This window comes from Neopelma chrysocephalum, unplaced genomic scaffold, assembly GCF_003984885.1.
Source record: "Neopelma chrysocephalum unplaced genomic scaffold, ASM398488v2 Primary Assembly neopelma1_22, whole genome shotgun sequence".
In the NCBI taxonomy this organism is placed as follows: Eukaryota; Metazoa; Chordata; class Aves; order Passeriformes; family Pipridae; genus Neopelma; species Neopelma chrysocephalum.
In genome coordinates, this window is record NW_020897689.1 from 5,568,636 (window position 1) to 5,585,422 (window position 16,787).

A 16,787-nucleotide genomic window follows, 5' to 3' on the forward strand; every position below is an offset into this window, starting at 1 on the left:
TAGCTTCTGTACCTGGGCTCCTTAAAACCTAATCCTAAAGTATTAAAAAAGAAAGGGTGTTCATGGAGAGGTCTCTACAAAGTACTGTTATGCTTGGACGGTAAATTAGTCACCAAAAATCCTAATATATAGAGTGAAGTTAAAATGGGGCTTTATCGAAACACTTAGTCACCACTTCTCATCAAGGGATGCTTAAATGCCTAATGTCAGCTTTTTGCTTCCATCCTTTTTGGCTGAAGAGTTTTATTTGGTTTGCTTTCTAAAATGAAACCACATTTCTTCACTGTGCTGAAGAGAATGTATGGATGTTCCTCTTTTGGTTGAAACAGCAGAAGTTTCCATTGCTTTCTGGTGGTTCTTTAGGGAATCTTGTAGTTTTAAGATAGTGATGGGAAGTAGCTTTCAAAGTTTTTGAAAGTAAATAAAAATTTAGTAAAGATAAGAACGAAAATATAGCATTCAATTTCCCTCATCCTCTTCTAGACAAAAAAGAGCTGTTTCCCTTGTTTTTTCAATTCATAAAATCTGAGGTTTTTTCCCGTCCAAATTTTAAAGATTTGGAGGAAAAACTTGTACTGCACACTGTGTTCTTGAACACAAGTTTTGTAGTACCATGTATTGAAAAATGGTTCTGTTTTCTTCTCCTCTTGACTGCTTTCTTCAAAACTTAACTTTAAAAAGATGGGTACAGACACTACTTATGTTTATTCCCAAACTATATAATTTGGAGTTTGTTGCCGTTGAGGGTGCAATTCAGGTCATACTCAAAGTGGACAGAAATGGAGGAATATGGTGTCTGCTGGAACTTTTAGTTATACTGATATTTCTTCTACTGGCCTGTAGATGTTAAATAATTCCTATTAGATTAGAATAATTATAACTAAAATAATTCCCTTACAGAATTCAGGTCATCATAATGTAACCTGGTGTGCAAGTGCTGTCTTTATAGAAATTTGACCTTGTAACAATCTTCCCGTAGAAAGTGATTCATAGGAAGCTTTTCATAAGTATATTCTTGCTTACTAGCAGGGAGGCTTCCAGTTCTCTCCTTGACTGCTTTCAGAGCTCTTCTTTGTGAATTTGTAGTCATTAATATTAGATTTTTCCCTAAATTACTGCTTTGAACCACGAATCCTCATTTTATGCTTTTCTGTTTGGACTATTTCCCTTCTCTTTGGACTATTTCCCTTCCCTTTTATTAAATAACACCAATCTTGCTTTTTTTCAGCTTTGTTCAATATTTAATATTCAAAATCTTTTGTTAACAAGAAGTTTAAATTAGTTCTTCACTTTAATCTGTTTGTATGAAATAAAATGGAAAAGTCTCTTGTTTAAAGGAAACTGAAGAGATCTTCCTTGTGGTTGCCCACTTTGGGTTGTAAATTGAATCTGTGGGGAAACAGCATAAACTTCAGTTATTTGATATATATATTTTTTTTTATGGGACAAAGCCTCAGGCCACTAAGTGGGGAGGAAAAAGAGCTATATACTGGGGGGGAATAAATGCCAAACAGTGGACTTTAAAAGTTATAACTCTAGTTATAACCAAACCAAGTCTTTGGCTATAACTGTGCTGTAAGTGGGATGATGTGCTGTTGCTTACAAGCCTTAGTAGGTGAATTTTGTGGCTGTTGTATTTAGTTACGGTATGCTGGCTAAATCCTATGTCCTAGTTCATTCTTATACAGCTCTGCCTAATACAGTTTTCCTGTTTTCTACTATGTTCATAGTTTCATCTGTCTGTTCTATCCATAAACATTAGGAGTTTTTAAATAACAGCATTTTAAAATTTGCCTTGGTACATAGTGCAGAATTAAACATCAGCTTTCAAAAAAATTCTAAAATAGCCTTAGACATCTTTGAGTCACTGGAGCATCATGCTGATATCTGTGGTTTGTGTTCTCCATATGTGAATGGCATGTATTAGCTAGCAATTTGCAAACTGTCCTCCTGTAATACCATATGAAATGAATGCTGTTGGCAAATAAGAGCTTAACAAGTAATTTGGTACTTTTTACAAATGTTTGTCAAATAGTAGAATAGATGGAGAAGAGACGGTTCCCGTCTCTGCATTACTGTTCATATTAAAGTCCAAGTGATTCTCCTGAGTCATATTTCATCTTAGATTTCTGATTTCATATAATCATAGAATGGCCTGGTTGAAAGTGACCTTAAAGATCAGCTAGATCCAACCCCCCTGCTGTGAGCAGAGACACCTTCCACTAGACCAGGTTGCTCAGAGCCCCATCCAACCTGGCCTTGAACACTTCCAGGGATGGGGCATCCACCGGTTCTCTGGGCAACTCGTTCCTCTGAGTACTACAAAATATAAGCAAGTCATGTGCAGTATATTGCAAGTACAAGTATTTATCAGATTTTGTTCCTCTTTATTGTTTACACATCTGTTGATAATAAGGAATTAGTGAGCCCCTGGCCTGCAGACCTGTAGCTTGTGAAAAAATAATGGTAGGCACAAGCCTTCTTTGAAGGAGTAGGTTGTATAATACTGTAGTTAGTAATGTTTATTGAGGCAATAAAATCCCTGATTAGTGCTAGGCACAATGTTATGAACATGTTGAAAGTTAAAGGTAGATAAGGTACTTGAACTTATTTGGTTGAGGGGAGACTGAGAGCTGTCCATCTCTGCAATGAGTTAAAGGCATGAGGGCTAAAATTTGAGTGATTATATTCTGAGACCAGAATAAAATACATGGAACTTCTCAATAAAGAGTTGTCAGCATTAGACCAAATAGTTTAATGTATAAAAAGAAGGCAGCACCTCGAGAAAGCACTCGAAGCTGTAATTGCTTGCATGCTTGTATGTTGAAATTTCAGTTGCTGTAGTCATGTCAGTCCTCGTAGTGCTCCTCCTGAGTCTTCAGCATTGTTTCTTGGGAGAACTTAAGCGTGCAAGGAGACCTTATTGGCGAAAACAAAGCTTGATGATTGTTCTTTGATAAATTCAGGAGAGTTCTTGAGTTGGCTATGCCCTGCTTCTTGGGTGGAAGGCCATTAACTGCTGGATGTCACATTTTGCGGTATATTGTCAGAGTTGGTCCTGGTGTCTTTAAGGTGATATTCTTCTGCACAATGGAGTTTTGACTTGTTGCATTCATTTGAGTAAAAAGTAGTAGAAGTACCCTAGAGAGGAAGTTGGTAAATAAACTGCATGAATCATTATGAGCTGCTACCCTAGTAATGCCTACAACACTTATTATTCTTTGTAGCAGGCTCCAAGTTGTCTTGCCTAAGTGAAATAGTATGTGTTGAAAGTGATCTCAGGAGGTGATCTGTTCAGACCCCTTGCAGGACAAACTTGATTCAGGTTGTTCAGGGCCTTTTCCAGTCCTCTTTTTGGTATTCAAGCTGTTGGGGCCTCTAGCTATTGTGATATCCTACTAACCTGTTACTGCAAATCGTTTTTTCCATTTTGTTGTTTCATGTAACTAAACAGTTTCTTTGGGCAGAAAAATCTTTCTAACTATGGAAAACAGTGCTGAGGAAAACAAAATTTGATAGTTATAGAGGGTTGTGTTCTTTGTATGCTGCTTGATGTTTATGTCACTCACCCCTTAATTGTAGCAATCAGATTACCAATCTCCCATTTCTTCTCCGTGTCTCATCCATATATCTCACATTCCAGCGTGCATGCTACTTGCCTTTGCAAGCAAACAGAAGGCACGTAGCCTGGGTTTTCAGATATTTTGCTCAGTGGGTGGGAAAGGACCTCCCTGCTTGTACAGTCATAGGCTTTGCTCCAGAAATAGTATGTTACATTCCTCTACTGGAGTTACTTCTTTTGCTTGGATCTTACTGGGGTTTAAATCTGTGACTTTTCCCACTCTCTGGTAAATATGTATCATCTTGGAGTTCTGCTATTGAAAGAGCTGTTGCTTTTTATTGAACTATGCGTGCAGAAAGGTGTCCAAATATTTGTGAAAAACTTTGAAATCCAGAAAATCAAATGAGTTAGGTGTCTAAGAAGGAGGAGGTGAAAAAAGCCTTTATACTTCAGGTACTTGAAAAGAATGTGCCATTTATGCTTCTGAATTTTGTAATATTCTCTAGTTTTTGCAACTTGACATATTATCAATGCATTATCTATCAGAACTGCATGGTCAACACTCCTTGAGAACCAGAGAAGTAGAGTGCTTAATAAAGTATGTTACCCCTTTATTATACGGTCTTACTGTTTTTCTGTAATGCTGCTGTGGAGAATCCAGTTAAGGAGATTTAGAAATCATAGAGGAAAGCACTCAAAATGTCATTAAATCTCTTTAAATGCTTGAGATAAATTACTGTTTAATGAGATCTCCTTTAGGTTATGCAGAAAACTGGAGAAAATACTGCATTTTGTCTCATTCTGTTTCTAGACTGTCCACAATAGAGTCCTCGATGGCAGTAACTAATGGCGTCTCTTGAGGATTCTTGTATATGTAAATTAGCTGTTTGTGCTCTTGAGAAGTTCCTCTCCAGGACACAGGATAGAGAACACTGCAGACTTGTAGGCCTGTGATAGAATTCAAACCGATTCCCAGTGACTTCTTGGAAAATTTTCCACAATGAAGAATGGCAGAGGATTTCTTTGTACGTTAACATCTGTAATTTGCTGAAATCTGTGTTCTAATAAGAAATGAGCACATCTGTCAGTGTGTAAAGATAGCACTTGTGTGTTGTGTACAGAGATTATTTCACAGGCAAGTTTGCACATGGGAGAATTTTGTATCTGTATTTTTTCCTTTCAGGGAAATAAAGGAGAGGGTTGTTATTAACTAGAATGTACCATTTTTAGGTGATGAAAACAGGACATCCACAGGATATGTGTACTCATCTTCATGATGTGGAGATAAATAGTTGCTGCTTGTGAAGTTTTTTAAGTGTAGAGAGCCTACCCAGTGTGCCATTGTATGAAGAGAACATGAGTGAGGTGAATGCCATTTCACTGGTGTAACTGCCAAGAGATGAAGGAATTTACTGTGAATTGTATTAATTGCTTAGCAAAGAAATTTCAGTGTTGCTCAATGGCCATTACTAATGCCATCTTTGTAGCTAACTTAGGAAAATCTCCTTCAAACCAAACTCAGTTCTCTTGATCCTCTTTAGTAGCTCAGGCTTTTTCCAGATAATGTACATGTAGAAAAAGGCAGTTCATTTGTAGTGTCTGATTTCAGTAGCATTCATTAAATTAATTGAAACCATAGGTGGACTTCCTCTTCTCATGTTGAAATGTCCAAATAAATTTGTTCTATATGTTTGTCCAAATAAATCCCACAAATGATGACACCTGCCTGCTTCTGTGTGTGGTGTTTTGTTGTGTTTTGTTTTGTTTTTTTTTTTAAGACTGATTTTTGTATTAGTTTGCCTTGCATTGAAGGATAACGGAAAATATTCTGGGATGAAATAATAGTAGTCCTTGTCATCCTGAGTTTATAAGTTGCTGCCATGTTCTTACCTTTGCCCTTCAGTGGAAGATCACTGAATTTGCACTTTATTGTACCTTAGTTTCCCTTGAAACAGGTTTTTGTATTTCAATATGATGATTGATTTGTAAACTCCTTCCCAGACAGAGTCATTTTGAGGGGGATGTGAATTTTGAAATGTTTCCTTCTAGCTTACAATTTATACATTGATTTGAAGTTTTCTACTGCCCCCTTAATTAATATGATAAATCAAATTTGAATACTTCCTCTTACTGTTTCCACTGGGTTGTATTTTTTTTTTGGAGCGCTTACAAATGCATCCTGTATCATTAATTTTCATGTATTTGAATTCAGACTGCATTGTGAAATTCAAACAATCCTATGTTTGGAGCCTTATCTGATATTAGCTTTCCTGTGTGAAGTCCTACTGCTCTGTTGTGGTTTACCACTGCCAGATGCTCTTTCTGTGGTGTGTGCGCGCACGTGTGCGTGTTGCACATTGTTCAGCCCTTGTCCTTGGGATGCCACATTTAACAGTTCCTGTTTCTGAAGCAGCAAGTTTACCAGGTGTCAGATCTCCAACTTATGATTCCTGAGGCTATGTCCCATCAGAAAAATTCGTGCTATTTGTGCCTTCCAGCAGAGCTGGAATTCAAAACTGTCTCGTGTTTTGACTTCCCGAAGAATAAAAGTTTCCAAATGTACAAGTGGAAAATGATGGCATTATTCTCTGTTCATGTAAAGTATAGATGGATTTTCAGCATCTACTTGAAGTAATCAATGGGAAAGTGTTGCTGAAGCCAGCAGATCACTAAACCTTAACTTGCTTGATTATTTCGTTCAGTTTAGTTCTTCTGCTGGTTCCAAAATAGTTTGAAATCTTGCACAAAGTAATTATTATCAGTTGATTACTGCTAAATGTGGGGAAAAATTAATAGGCTGTAATTTTTTCCATCTGTTTAGCCATCTATAATATGATTTCCTTAGATTCACCTTCAGGTAGGTATTGCTTCCAAAATGCTTCTCCCTTTTCATTTGTTACTAGCAAGAAGGCTTTTCTTACTAATTGCTTTTCAAAGGCAGTAATCTTAAAAAGTGGTCAAATGTAGTATATCAGGGAAGGTATATGTGAGATTGAGTCTCACTTTGATATAGCTGAATATTTTCACCTGTCATACAGTGGGAAGCCTATGATAGTCAGCTTTCTCAGGTCACAGAACAAAGATCTCTCTCTCCATGAAGAATAGCAGGAGGAATTTATGTTCTCCCATTTTCTCAAAGCTCTATGAGAAGAAACTGGCGTTTTGTTTATTTAGTTACTTTGATTTTGTAGAGTGAAAAGTGGAAGAAGTGATGGTTCAATTTTTTTTTTCTTTCATTTATTAGATTAGTCCTGGGCATGCTTTCTGCTTTTGCTGCCTTGGCAAAATGGTTGTGTTCTTTAGAATAATGGTTTAAGTATTATTCATTTTTAAATAGTTGCATGAATAGCTGCAAGGTACTAATTCTGGTTTGGTTTTCACAGAGGAGATAACAAAGAGATGTGCAATGTTCTTTTCAGGATCATCTCCTACATTTGGAATGCATTTTTAAATTAACTTACTTAACCAATAGTAGAACTTGCCGATGTTTTCAGAAGATGGACAGTGTGATGTTTTTCTATGACTGAATTAATAAAAACTTTACCTTTAATGTGTAAAATGTTCGGAGATGGAGAAATGTACGAGATGCCTCCTTAGAAGTCTTGCTAAAAATGTGCCATACACATGAAATCTTTACTTGTTATTCAATGAATCAAACCTTTTTGTATGTTACAAGTTTTATTTAATTCCACCTTCAGATAGCATGTTTTGTGAAATGCTTTTTCTTTTTTTTCTTATTTGTCTGTAGGTTCCTTCAGAGAAATCAGAATCCTTTGCATCCATGTTGAGACGCTCTCCTTTAATTCAGATGGGGCCTGCCAAAGATAAAATTGCCATTGGTCAAATATTCCATGTTGTAGAAGATGATCTTTACATAGATTTTGGTGGCAAGTTTCACTGTGTGTGCAAAAGACCAGAAGTTGATGGAAAGTAAGTAGTTAAGTTACGGTAGGTGATTAACACATGTGAATGACACACTGGAACACTTAGCCAAAGGGACTTGACCATTCTGGAACGAGCTTAGATAGACTGTATGAATCTTGTGGTTTAAACTGTGGAAGATAACATATGGTGCAGAATGAAAGTATGATCACAAACAGATCTGTGTAGCTCAGACATCATTGTCTGGAATGCAGGTTCCTTTGCACATTTGCTTTATTGCTATCTACATTATTCCAACTTATGATGGGCAAAGGAAGTTCCTGGGTGTTTTGTCACTGAAGAAAAGAGAAATAATTATCATCAGAGTTGTTAAAACAAGCACTGTTTATTGAAATCCTTGGCAGTTTTGTGGATGTGGAACTTTTATTCCCATGTAAATTGCTTCTTAGGCAGGAGCTATCTATGCTAAATATGTAAACATGAGGTGACCTATTGGGGAGTTTACATGTTATTTGTGATAATATGGTTCATAGCAGATGATCAGTGCTAATGTGGTCAAATATTCCATATTGTAGCAGGTGATTTTATATAGATTTTGGCATAAAGTTTCACTGTAGTAGAACAACTGAAGTAGAACAACTGTGGTGGAACTAGAACAGCTGCACTCGAGAATACAGTAGTTAGAGAGCTCAAAGATAAGGAAGCAATGAATTCTAGTGGAAATAGTATTTATAAACTTTCTTGACTGTCTTTAGCACGTTATGATTATGTATTATTCAAAGATCTCTTGTCTATTTAATTTGTCTCCAGGTTGCTTTAGCACGTAGTTTTTAATACGTAGGCAAAATACCATATTTTTTAATTCATAGCATCAGAATATTTTAGTCCATCTCTTTTCCCTCTTTTTTCCCTGAGAGAGGAGGAACATCTTTATTAATCTGCAACATCACTGTTTCTAAAACATTAAATATGATTCCTGTGATAATCAGTTCTGAAATAGCTGATTTAACAAAAAGAGATTTAACAAAAATAATCACCCATTTGTGTGCAAGTCTGTGAGAGTATTTTATCAGAGCATTTTTGTACTCAACTTCCTTTTTTTGACAGGTCTATGACTTTCAAAGCAAGTGTGATTGATATCCCAGGATGAACTGAGTCCTTTGTGCCTGTCAAATTTGGCAGCAGATGAAGATTTTCTTAGTCTTTTGCTGCTGCTATACTGATGAAGCCCTTGTTGCTCTTTGCATCTCTTGTTAATGCTAAATTGAGATGAGCTTTGCCTTTCTCAAGGCCATTGCATGCCTGAGGAGTTCTTCTATATTAATCTCAATCTATGACCATTCATTTTGGTTTTGTGGTAGAGTTCAGACTGAAGCTCCCTGTTCAGCTGCGGGAGCCTTCTGCCAGGCCTGCTCAACTTCTGCTCCTTAGGAAGTACCCTTCTAGAGCATTGAGGAGTTTGTCCTTATAGATCAGTGACCTCTTCTGGGTACTTTATCATGTCAGGACAGCTTCTTCTCTTCCCTGAATAATCCAAAGTCTACTGTTCTGAAGCCCACATCTCTCTTCTGCCACTTGCCTTTCTCACTTTCCTTCGGTGTTTAAGCTCTCATTGGTGATCACTGCAGCTGAGGCTGACATCAGCTACAATGTGCCCAAACAGTTCTTACCTGCCCGTGAGTGAACATGTCCAGCAGAAGACCTGCCCTGCTTGGGCTGTCTGGCACTGCTAGTAAGAAAATGTCACCAGGGCACTCGCTCTGGTTGCTCACTCCCCTCTGTGTTTGTTTTTGCTTGAGCAGACATAAGGACATTTGAAGTCCCCCATGGGAATCAAGGCCTGCAATCGTGAGGTGGCTTCTGATTGTTTGAATGAGGCTTCATCTGCTCCCTAGGGTCTGTTGGTGCACTTTGGTGCCTTTGGAAGGCAATAGCTGCTTTTGATCACCAGCATAAAGGTCAAACTAGAGTATCTTCTACCAAAGCTTGAAAGTAACTGGGTAGAATTTGCAGTGTGTATTTAGATCTGTACCAGCTTACACTGGTGACTGCAGTAACGTTTTTGTTACCGTTATTTCTGTTAATTCACTTGCTGACAAAAGTGACTCTATCACCATATTGTACATGCATGTAACCAGTAGAACTGTTTACTGTTTTGATTGCAAAATGTTTATTGTTAGTGCCAAGGAGAAGAACAGGCATTTTAATTTACAGATAACAGATGATTTTTTGAAGGCCATCAGTTCAGGACAGAAGAACCAGATTTAATCTTCAGACATTGAAATTTATGATACCATTTTTGTGAAGTCAGTCTTGAACATGGCTCTTTAGTACCTGTATTCTGATACTGATTTTCAGTTTTATTGTACTGTCTTTTCAGGTTTTTGGCAACACCTCCAAAATATTAGTTTAGCATCTTTAGAGGAAAAAAACCCTCTCTTGCCATTTATGTAAGGAAATAACTTGTGAGGACATGTGCTTTTGATATTTCCTTGTTCATTTCACTTTTTTTTCACCAGAAGTCAACTATTTTCATGATACTATAATAAAATGTTCTTTCTCTTATATGATGTCCTGTGCTCTTTGAAAGTGCTACAGGTTACTTGAAAAGAATCGAAAAGTCTGCAAGAGGTTCTTGTCTGTAAAACTTGTTATCTTAAACTGCTCAGTCTGATTCCTAACAGTTATGATTTCTTGGAATGTCCATGTGAAAGACCCTGTAGTGCTACCACCATGTGGCCATAAAAAAGGATTCCCTAAAGACTGTCTTGGGTAAAAACATGACTATGAAAAATGGTGTCCCTCACTTGGAAAATTTAAAGTAGCTCCATAAATACATTTTTTCCATCAGTTCTACTAAAAGAAATGTCAACCTGTAAAACAAACAACAACCAAACAAACCACCACAAACTTTAAGTAAAAGAAACCTTAGAATAGTAATGATGCAAAATTTAAACTGAATAAGCATTTGAAGAAACTGCTAGCCATTTTTGTTTGGTTCTCATTGATTGTTTTCCTTCTTTGGGAAAGCTGTTTCACAGAATTGCTATCAGCATTGGTGGTATTGATACTGGAAGAATACATCAGCTTAGTTAGAGATGAAGCATATTTTAGTAAAATTTCACTGGGGTCAGGCAAGGGTGTATTTGATTATAAATTTCAGCAGTGTTCTATTTTGGATTTATTTAATGTGTCAGGAGTATTTATTGCCATTACAAGTTCAAAATCGCATGTAATATATGGTGGACTTATTAAAGATATACTATAATTAGTAAAAACATGTTTCTTGATACAGTTTGACTTAAATGCTGTATTAAATTTGCATTTTATGCCAAGAGCATAGTAATTCTGTTAAGTATCCAAAGTTTATACAAGTGAGAAAGTGTCTGTAGGAAAGTAAGGTTCCTTTTCAGCTATGGGAAGAAAGTGGTATATTTTTTTCTTTCTTTTAACATGCAGAAGAAATGAAGTCCTAAAGAAGAAAGTATCTGTCTTATATCTCCAAATGAGCAACAACTTAATCCATGGCACAAAGGTGCTGTTACAACCTGCTTCTGCCATTATCAGATGGAATTCCTAAGAAGCAGAAAATACGGGAAGGGACTGTGCTGACACTGCCTCTTGCATGGTCTGCACCTGTACTCTTAATGACCAATTCCCATCAAAAGCACAATGGCTTTCAGCAATTTTCTAAAATGTAGGATTGCAGGACCAGCTTCCAAAGAGGATTAAACTGCACCTCTCCATGCCAGTGTAATGAAGCTTTATTTTCAAAGACTGCTGTAACCCTCCAGCAACTCCAGTATTATCAGGCTGTAGGATCAGAAAGATACTTCCTTTATGCTTGAGTATGCAGCTGGTGCAGGGATTTCCAGTATATCCTGTGGCAATTTTACTTGACACCTTTTATACAGTGTGTATTTGCCAAACTTAAATAGTAGAGAAGGGAAGAAATCATTTGATGCCGGTTGTGATTTAGAACATGACAGCTTAATGAGCATCATAAAATATTACCTAATGCTGTTTCTGCAAATTGTATCAAAATATTTACTCTGTTTGAATGACTGCCAAGGTGAATTTTATTTGGGAAACATTTTAAATTCTTCTCTTTGTTCTATTTTTAAAATATTTTGTAGATAAGGGCAGAAGGGAATCCAATTTAAAATAATATATCTTTTTAGATTAGGTAATATGAATAAGGCTGGTTGTTTTCTAGCATATTCATTTTATTAAGACAGTCTTAAATTTAAGTTGATACTGACATAAAAGAACTTGTAAGACTAAAAAAAAAATCAATTTCTAAAAAAAGAAATAGAGGTCCATGGAGAGAAATGCTGTTCAGGGGGAAGGATTTCAATAAGACACCATTTGGTTTAGTTCCAGTTTGTGTAGTAAACAAAGTCCCCGTGTGTTACCCTGGAGAGTGAGTTTGGAATTAACTACTCCATTTTGATGCCATGTGAATATGTTTCTTCAACACTGAGTGCATCTCAGCCAGACTGAGCTGCCTCACACAAAGCATCTTGCTCTGGGTGTGTGGCAAAGATACCTGCACAAGGGAAGGTGTCAGTGTGGTAAATGCACTCTTTGCTTGCTAAACCCTTGTTTCCCTGACTGTTATGTATGTCATGATGCAAGATTACTATGGAAAGGTTTAGAGAGATGATGTTGAAGACATAACCTTTCTAACTTTCCTTCAAAATTAAATGGAGACCAGACAACTGGCAGGGTGCTGGACTGAGAGAGAGACCCAGCATCCAGCTCCTATCCCCAAGCCCTTTACTCTTTCTTTGCCAGTGGAATCACAGGCATAAAATTAATGTTCAGCCTGGTGTCTTTGACTAACTGGGAGCAAAATCTCTGAGAAGTAGTATGGGCCACTACAGGATACGTATCTGGTGGCAGTGGAGAGACTTAACAATGGTTTCCTTAGAGTATGTATTTCTTCCCTGCCCTGTACTGCTGCTGACTGCAGTGGTGCTGCTCTGGCAGCCTGGCACATCCTACAGCTTTCATGTCAAGCTTTGAATGTTGATGGAACTATTACTGCTAAAAAAAAGAGGTAATGTGATATATAAAGGAAACATATCTTGCTGCAGTAATGCTGGTTTTAGTTGTACGTTTGTTTTTACAGTGGTCTACTTCCTTCTTGCTGTCTGTTGCCAGCAAAGTAGCATTTATCTGTAATGCGTAATTCTTGAAGGGAAAGAAGGTAATTGCCAACCAGCAGTACAAGTGATACAATAAATGGTGCTTTGGCAAGTACAATTTTCAAACTTGTGCAGATGCAGAAGAAAACAGGTCATAAGAAAGAGACTGGAAACCTATAGACACTTAGTGATTTTTTTTTTAAATTATAAATGCATGTTGAAGTTACTGACAAAATGCACGTGATACTGGATTAGTGTCCAAAATTGCTTTTGATTTTTGTGATGTAGTCTTGCGTAGAAAAGGATCAAGGTCCTCTGAGGAATATTTTTTTAACTCCCACTTTCGGTAAGCTCATTCCCATGAACACAGTAACTATACTAGTAGAATTTTCTCATTCTCTCTGTGTGTTCAAATCGTTGCTGGTAGCTCATTGGCATTAAATCAGTGGCTTCCTCCTTCCCTGCTTCCCTTCTGTTAGGTTTTCATTCCCAGCAAGTCAATCTTTTTCTTACAAGTCTGTCTAGTAGTAACCATACAGTAGAAAAACTCTTATAAGAAAATGGAGAAAATGTGTAACCAGTTTCTTATGGGAAATGCGTTATCTTCCTTCCTTCCATCATCATTCTCTGCCATTGCCTTGTTCATGTGCTCCATTGCTAACTATTTGCACTCCTTTCAGGTTCATTCTCTGTATTATTTTTTCAATACTGACTGTTAATATATATTTCCAATGTAAATATAACATAGGTTTCTAACTAATTACAGTTTTATATTATTATATCTATTCAGTATTAAAGAAGTTAGTAAGTCTTTTTTAGCTTACATATTATTGCTCAGCTTTTTACCATTATTTTACCACTGAACTGTTAGAATTTGCAGCTCTGTTGTGTCTTCTTAAGCAGTCACCATGTTTTAGAGGTGGCTGTATTGCAGCAGTATATGTACCTTCTATTAATACTTTTGGAAAGTTTTATAAATAATTTTTGCTCATTTATACATAATTAAAGCAGAAATTACAAAACTTACTAAAATACTTATGTATATAGTCTTATTTAGTCAACATCAGTAGTTACCTGTCCTTTCACACATTTTCTCTTTTCTTTTGTAATCAGCTCTGATTTTTTTGTCGTTTTTTGTTTGTTTGTTTTTGGAAAGTATTTCTTACCTGTCAAAAAAAAAGTAGTGGCATAAGTAAGCAACTTGGGAGAATTTGTAAGTTTATATGGCAGTGCTTTCCTTTGTGCCTGTAATGTCAGATGGTTTACATCTATCAGTGCCATATTGCTGACATTTGTAATACTAAATAGCTATCTGAAATCAAAGCAGTCTTCATACTTCCGTGCTCTTTCCACATCCTCCTTGACTTCCAAGTTATCCTATCTGTCAGGTAAGCACCTGCTTATTGGAGGGCAAAATTCCCCTGCATTTTGAAAGATGAACTTAGACTGTATTATGATTTTTGAATTGTTGAATAATTATGACCTGCTCAAATTTGCTGAAGTATAAAACAAAGTGTGCACATACACTTTTCTGAATCTCTTCCAGTTTGTATCTTTTACGGAAAACATAACCAGACAGCTGGTCTCCACACTGTGAAAACCAGTCTCTTTCTCTGATTAAAATTACGAAAATGTCATTTTGAAATTCTCTGAGGACCAAGGTGGTTTGCACTAGTCATCAGCAAACTTGGGTTTTGGCACTCTGGTCAGCCTTTGGTCTCCAACTTTACCCAAATGGGAAAGGGAGAAATGGGAAGCAGGACTGATGATGTTCTGTTCCCACATACAAACATTGCAACTTAAAAAGGAAACCTTATTGTTTATACTGAAGAGGGCTAAATTCAAGGAGGTGGCAGGAGCTCCCTTTTCTACAAAGCTTCCATATAGTGCAATTCACCATCGCTGGGAGCCCAAACAATGCACACGGTGCCACTCTGTCTGCTGTCGAACAATTTCAGCTCGCTTTTTTTGAAACAGACATGAAGAATAGCCCTGTGATTGCAAACTTGGTTTGTGTGCTGCAGCAATAACCTCCAACTTATTTATAGCATTTTGGAAATTATAGCATTTTTATCCCCTATGGACACAGCTTATTATTTGCTTGGTTTTTTACAATTGTGACTTTTTTGCCACCCACTGTATATCATTCTTCAGTGGTTATTTTCAACCACAAATGGAGGTGTTGGCTTTGTGTGGTTCTGTAATACACAAGACTGTGCTTCCAGAGTTCCCGGAGCCCAGAGTCTGTAAACATTTTTTTGGACTGCACTGTAAGTTTTTCATCCCAGATAGGTACTTTAGAGTTTAGGTAATGTAATGATACCATGTGACAGGTGTTGGTTATCAAAACTACAACTAATCCGTATTAATGAGGCACCCTGCACAGCATTTGGTACGGAATATACGGCATAGACCTAGGATTAATGCCCCAACAGTGCATGTGAGCCTGCTAATAATTTTTTCATCTTAGTTTTTGATTCTGTCACTAGATTAAGGTAGCAGGGAGTTATGGGATCTGATGACCTTTGGAAGAAAAAAACCTCACAAAACTAGTAGCATTTACTGGTAAAAACGTTGTGCCAGCTCTGTCTTCCCAGGGCATCATGATAAATGGGAGATGGAATATGCTGTGTAAAACGTCTTGGGAGAACAAAGCAGTCCATAAGGTGGCCTGGAGCTTTTTTGGCAATGTCAAAGTCTGTAAATACTTTTTAAGCCACACTTTTTCTCATATGTGGACGTGCACACATACACGATAGGAAAGAAAAAAGTCTTGGGAAACTTGTTACTGCATTGGAATGCTTGAGTGCTGTCCGTAGGAGAAGAGGTAGGTTAACTCTCTCTTTTCCTCTGATCCAGGTGCTAGCTGTCAAGAACTACAGAAACTAGAATTATGAAGTCATGACTTGGCAGAAGAATTAAAATTGTTTCTAGTATTTTGTTTTGAGATTGATGAGAATAAATGAGTTGAATCTCTATGTGCAGTGTATTTGAAAATTTACCCCCCCACCACCTTTGAGAAAGCCTTGCTGTTAGCACACAGGGAGGAGCTCTCTCACTTAAATACTCTTAGTAAAGTATAATTAATTTCCTCAATAGCTAGACAAGGCTCAAGAAACCTCAGCCATTACAGATACAGAAGATTATGAAAACTCTAACGCTCCCCAACATGTTTTGCTGACCAGAGACTCTGGATGCCAGTGGATGAGGTAGGGTCATGCCAGTTTTACAGGCATGTGGTACTTCTCAGGGGTACAGGGAACTGTACTTTACTAAACCACAGAGCGAGTTGCACATGTTTCTGGCTGAAAGTCTGGTCAGTTTGACCTGTACCTGTAACAGAAATAAGGGTTAGATGAAAAAGCAGGCCAGGTTACTGAAGCAGTGTAACTGCTTTTATTAGGTTGGGTGTAACTGTGTGCTAAACCCTCTTCTTAACATAATGAGTTGTGCTGTGCTGTGCTGATGTGGCCTTTGATTTCAGTTTGGGAGCCAGCTCGGTCTAAACTAGCTGATGTAGACTTGCCCAAAGACAGAAGCTGTTTAGTTTCTTGGTTGAGAAACTGAATTAATGTTGTTTTGGACCAAATGTGAATTATAAGTCCTCATATAACATAGATCTTACTCAGGAAAATTAATGCTATCATATAACCACGGAGTGGTAATTATTCACCCCTCTGGAACAGTTTCAGTAAAGTGAGTCTGCGAAGGGAGTTAACACAGCTAGGGAAACACTGCAGGTAATATATATCAACCTCGAGCTCTTCAGAAGGCATGAGTCAGGCCTCCCACGAATCATGATTTTAAAGTTGGTTTTATTTTTTGTTTATGTCTTTTTGGGTTATTTAGTGTTTCAGTTCACATAACTTTTTTTTTTTTTTTTACTTGGCAGAATGGGAATTTTTAATTAAAACAATTTTTTTTTTAGAAAGGCAATTGATCTTCTTGTGTAACTGTATAACTATAAGAACCAAGACTTTAAGACACTAAATGTCAGAAAGATGATTAAATTGTTAGTATTAGCAAAGCTAGAGTTGTTGTACAGAATTATTTAACTGGTAATCATTCTCAGTCTGCTATATAATATGAAGAGTACTCAGGCTGGAGGCTGGTAACTAACTGTGTACCCAGGGGTCAGTACTGGGTCCAGTCCTGTTAAACATCTTCATTAGTGACCTCAGTGATGGGACAGA

At 37.2% G+C, this 16,787-nt stretch overlaps 1 protein-coding gene across 2 annotated transcripts in view; it reads left to right on the top strand.

Annotated features, from left to right (window-relative positions):
* The window catches only part of MRPS28 (mitochondrial ribosomal protein S28), a 79,721-nt gene that overhangs the window by 8,413 nt on the left and 54,521 nt on the right, over positions 1-16,787 (top strand). For both annotated transcript variants that reach the window (XM_027689247.1, XM_027689326.1), the window contains exon 2: positions 7,311-7,492. In XM_027689247.1, coding sequence (XP_027545048.1) covers positions 7,311-7,492 — 182 coding nt within the window. The remainder of the gene's footprint in view (positions 1-7,310; positions 7,493-16,787) is intronic.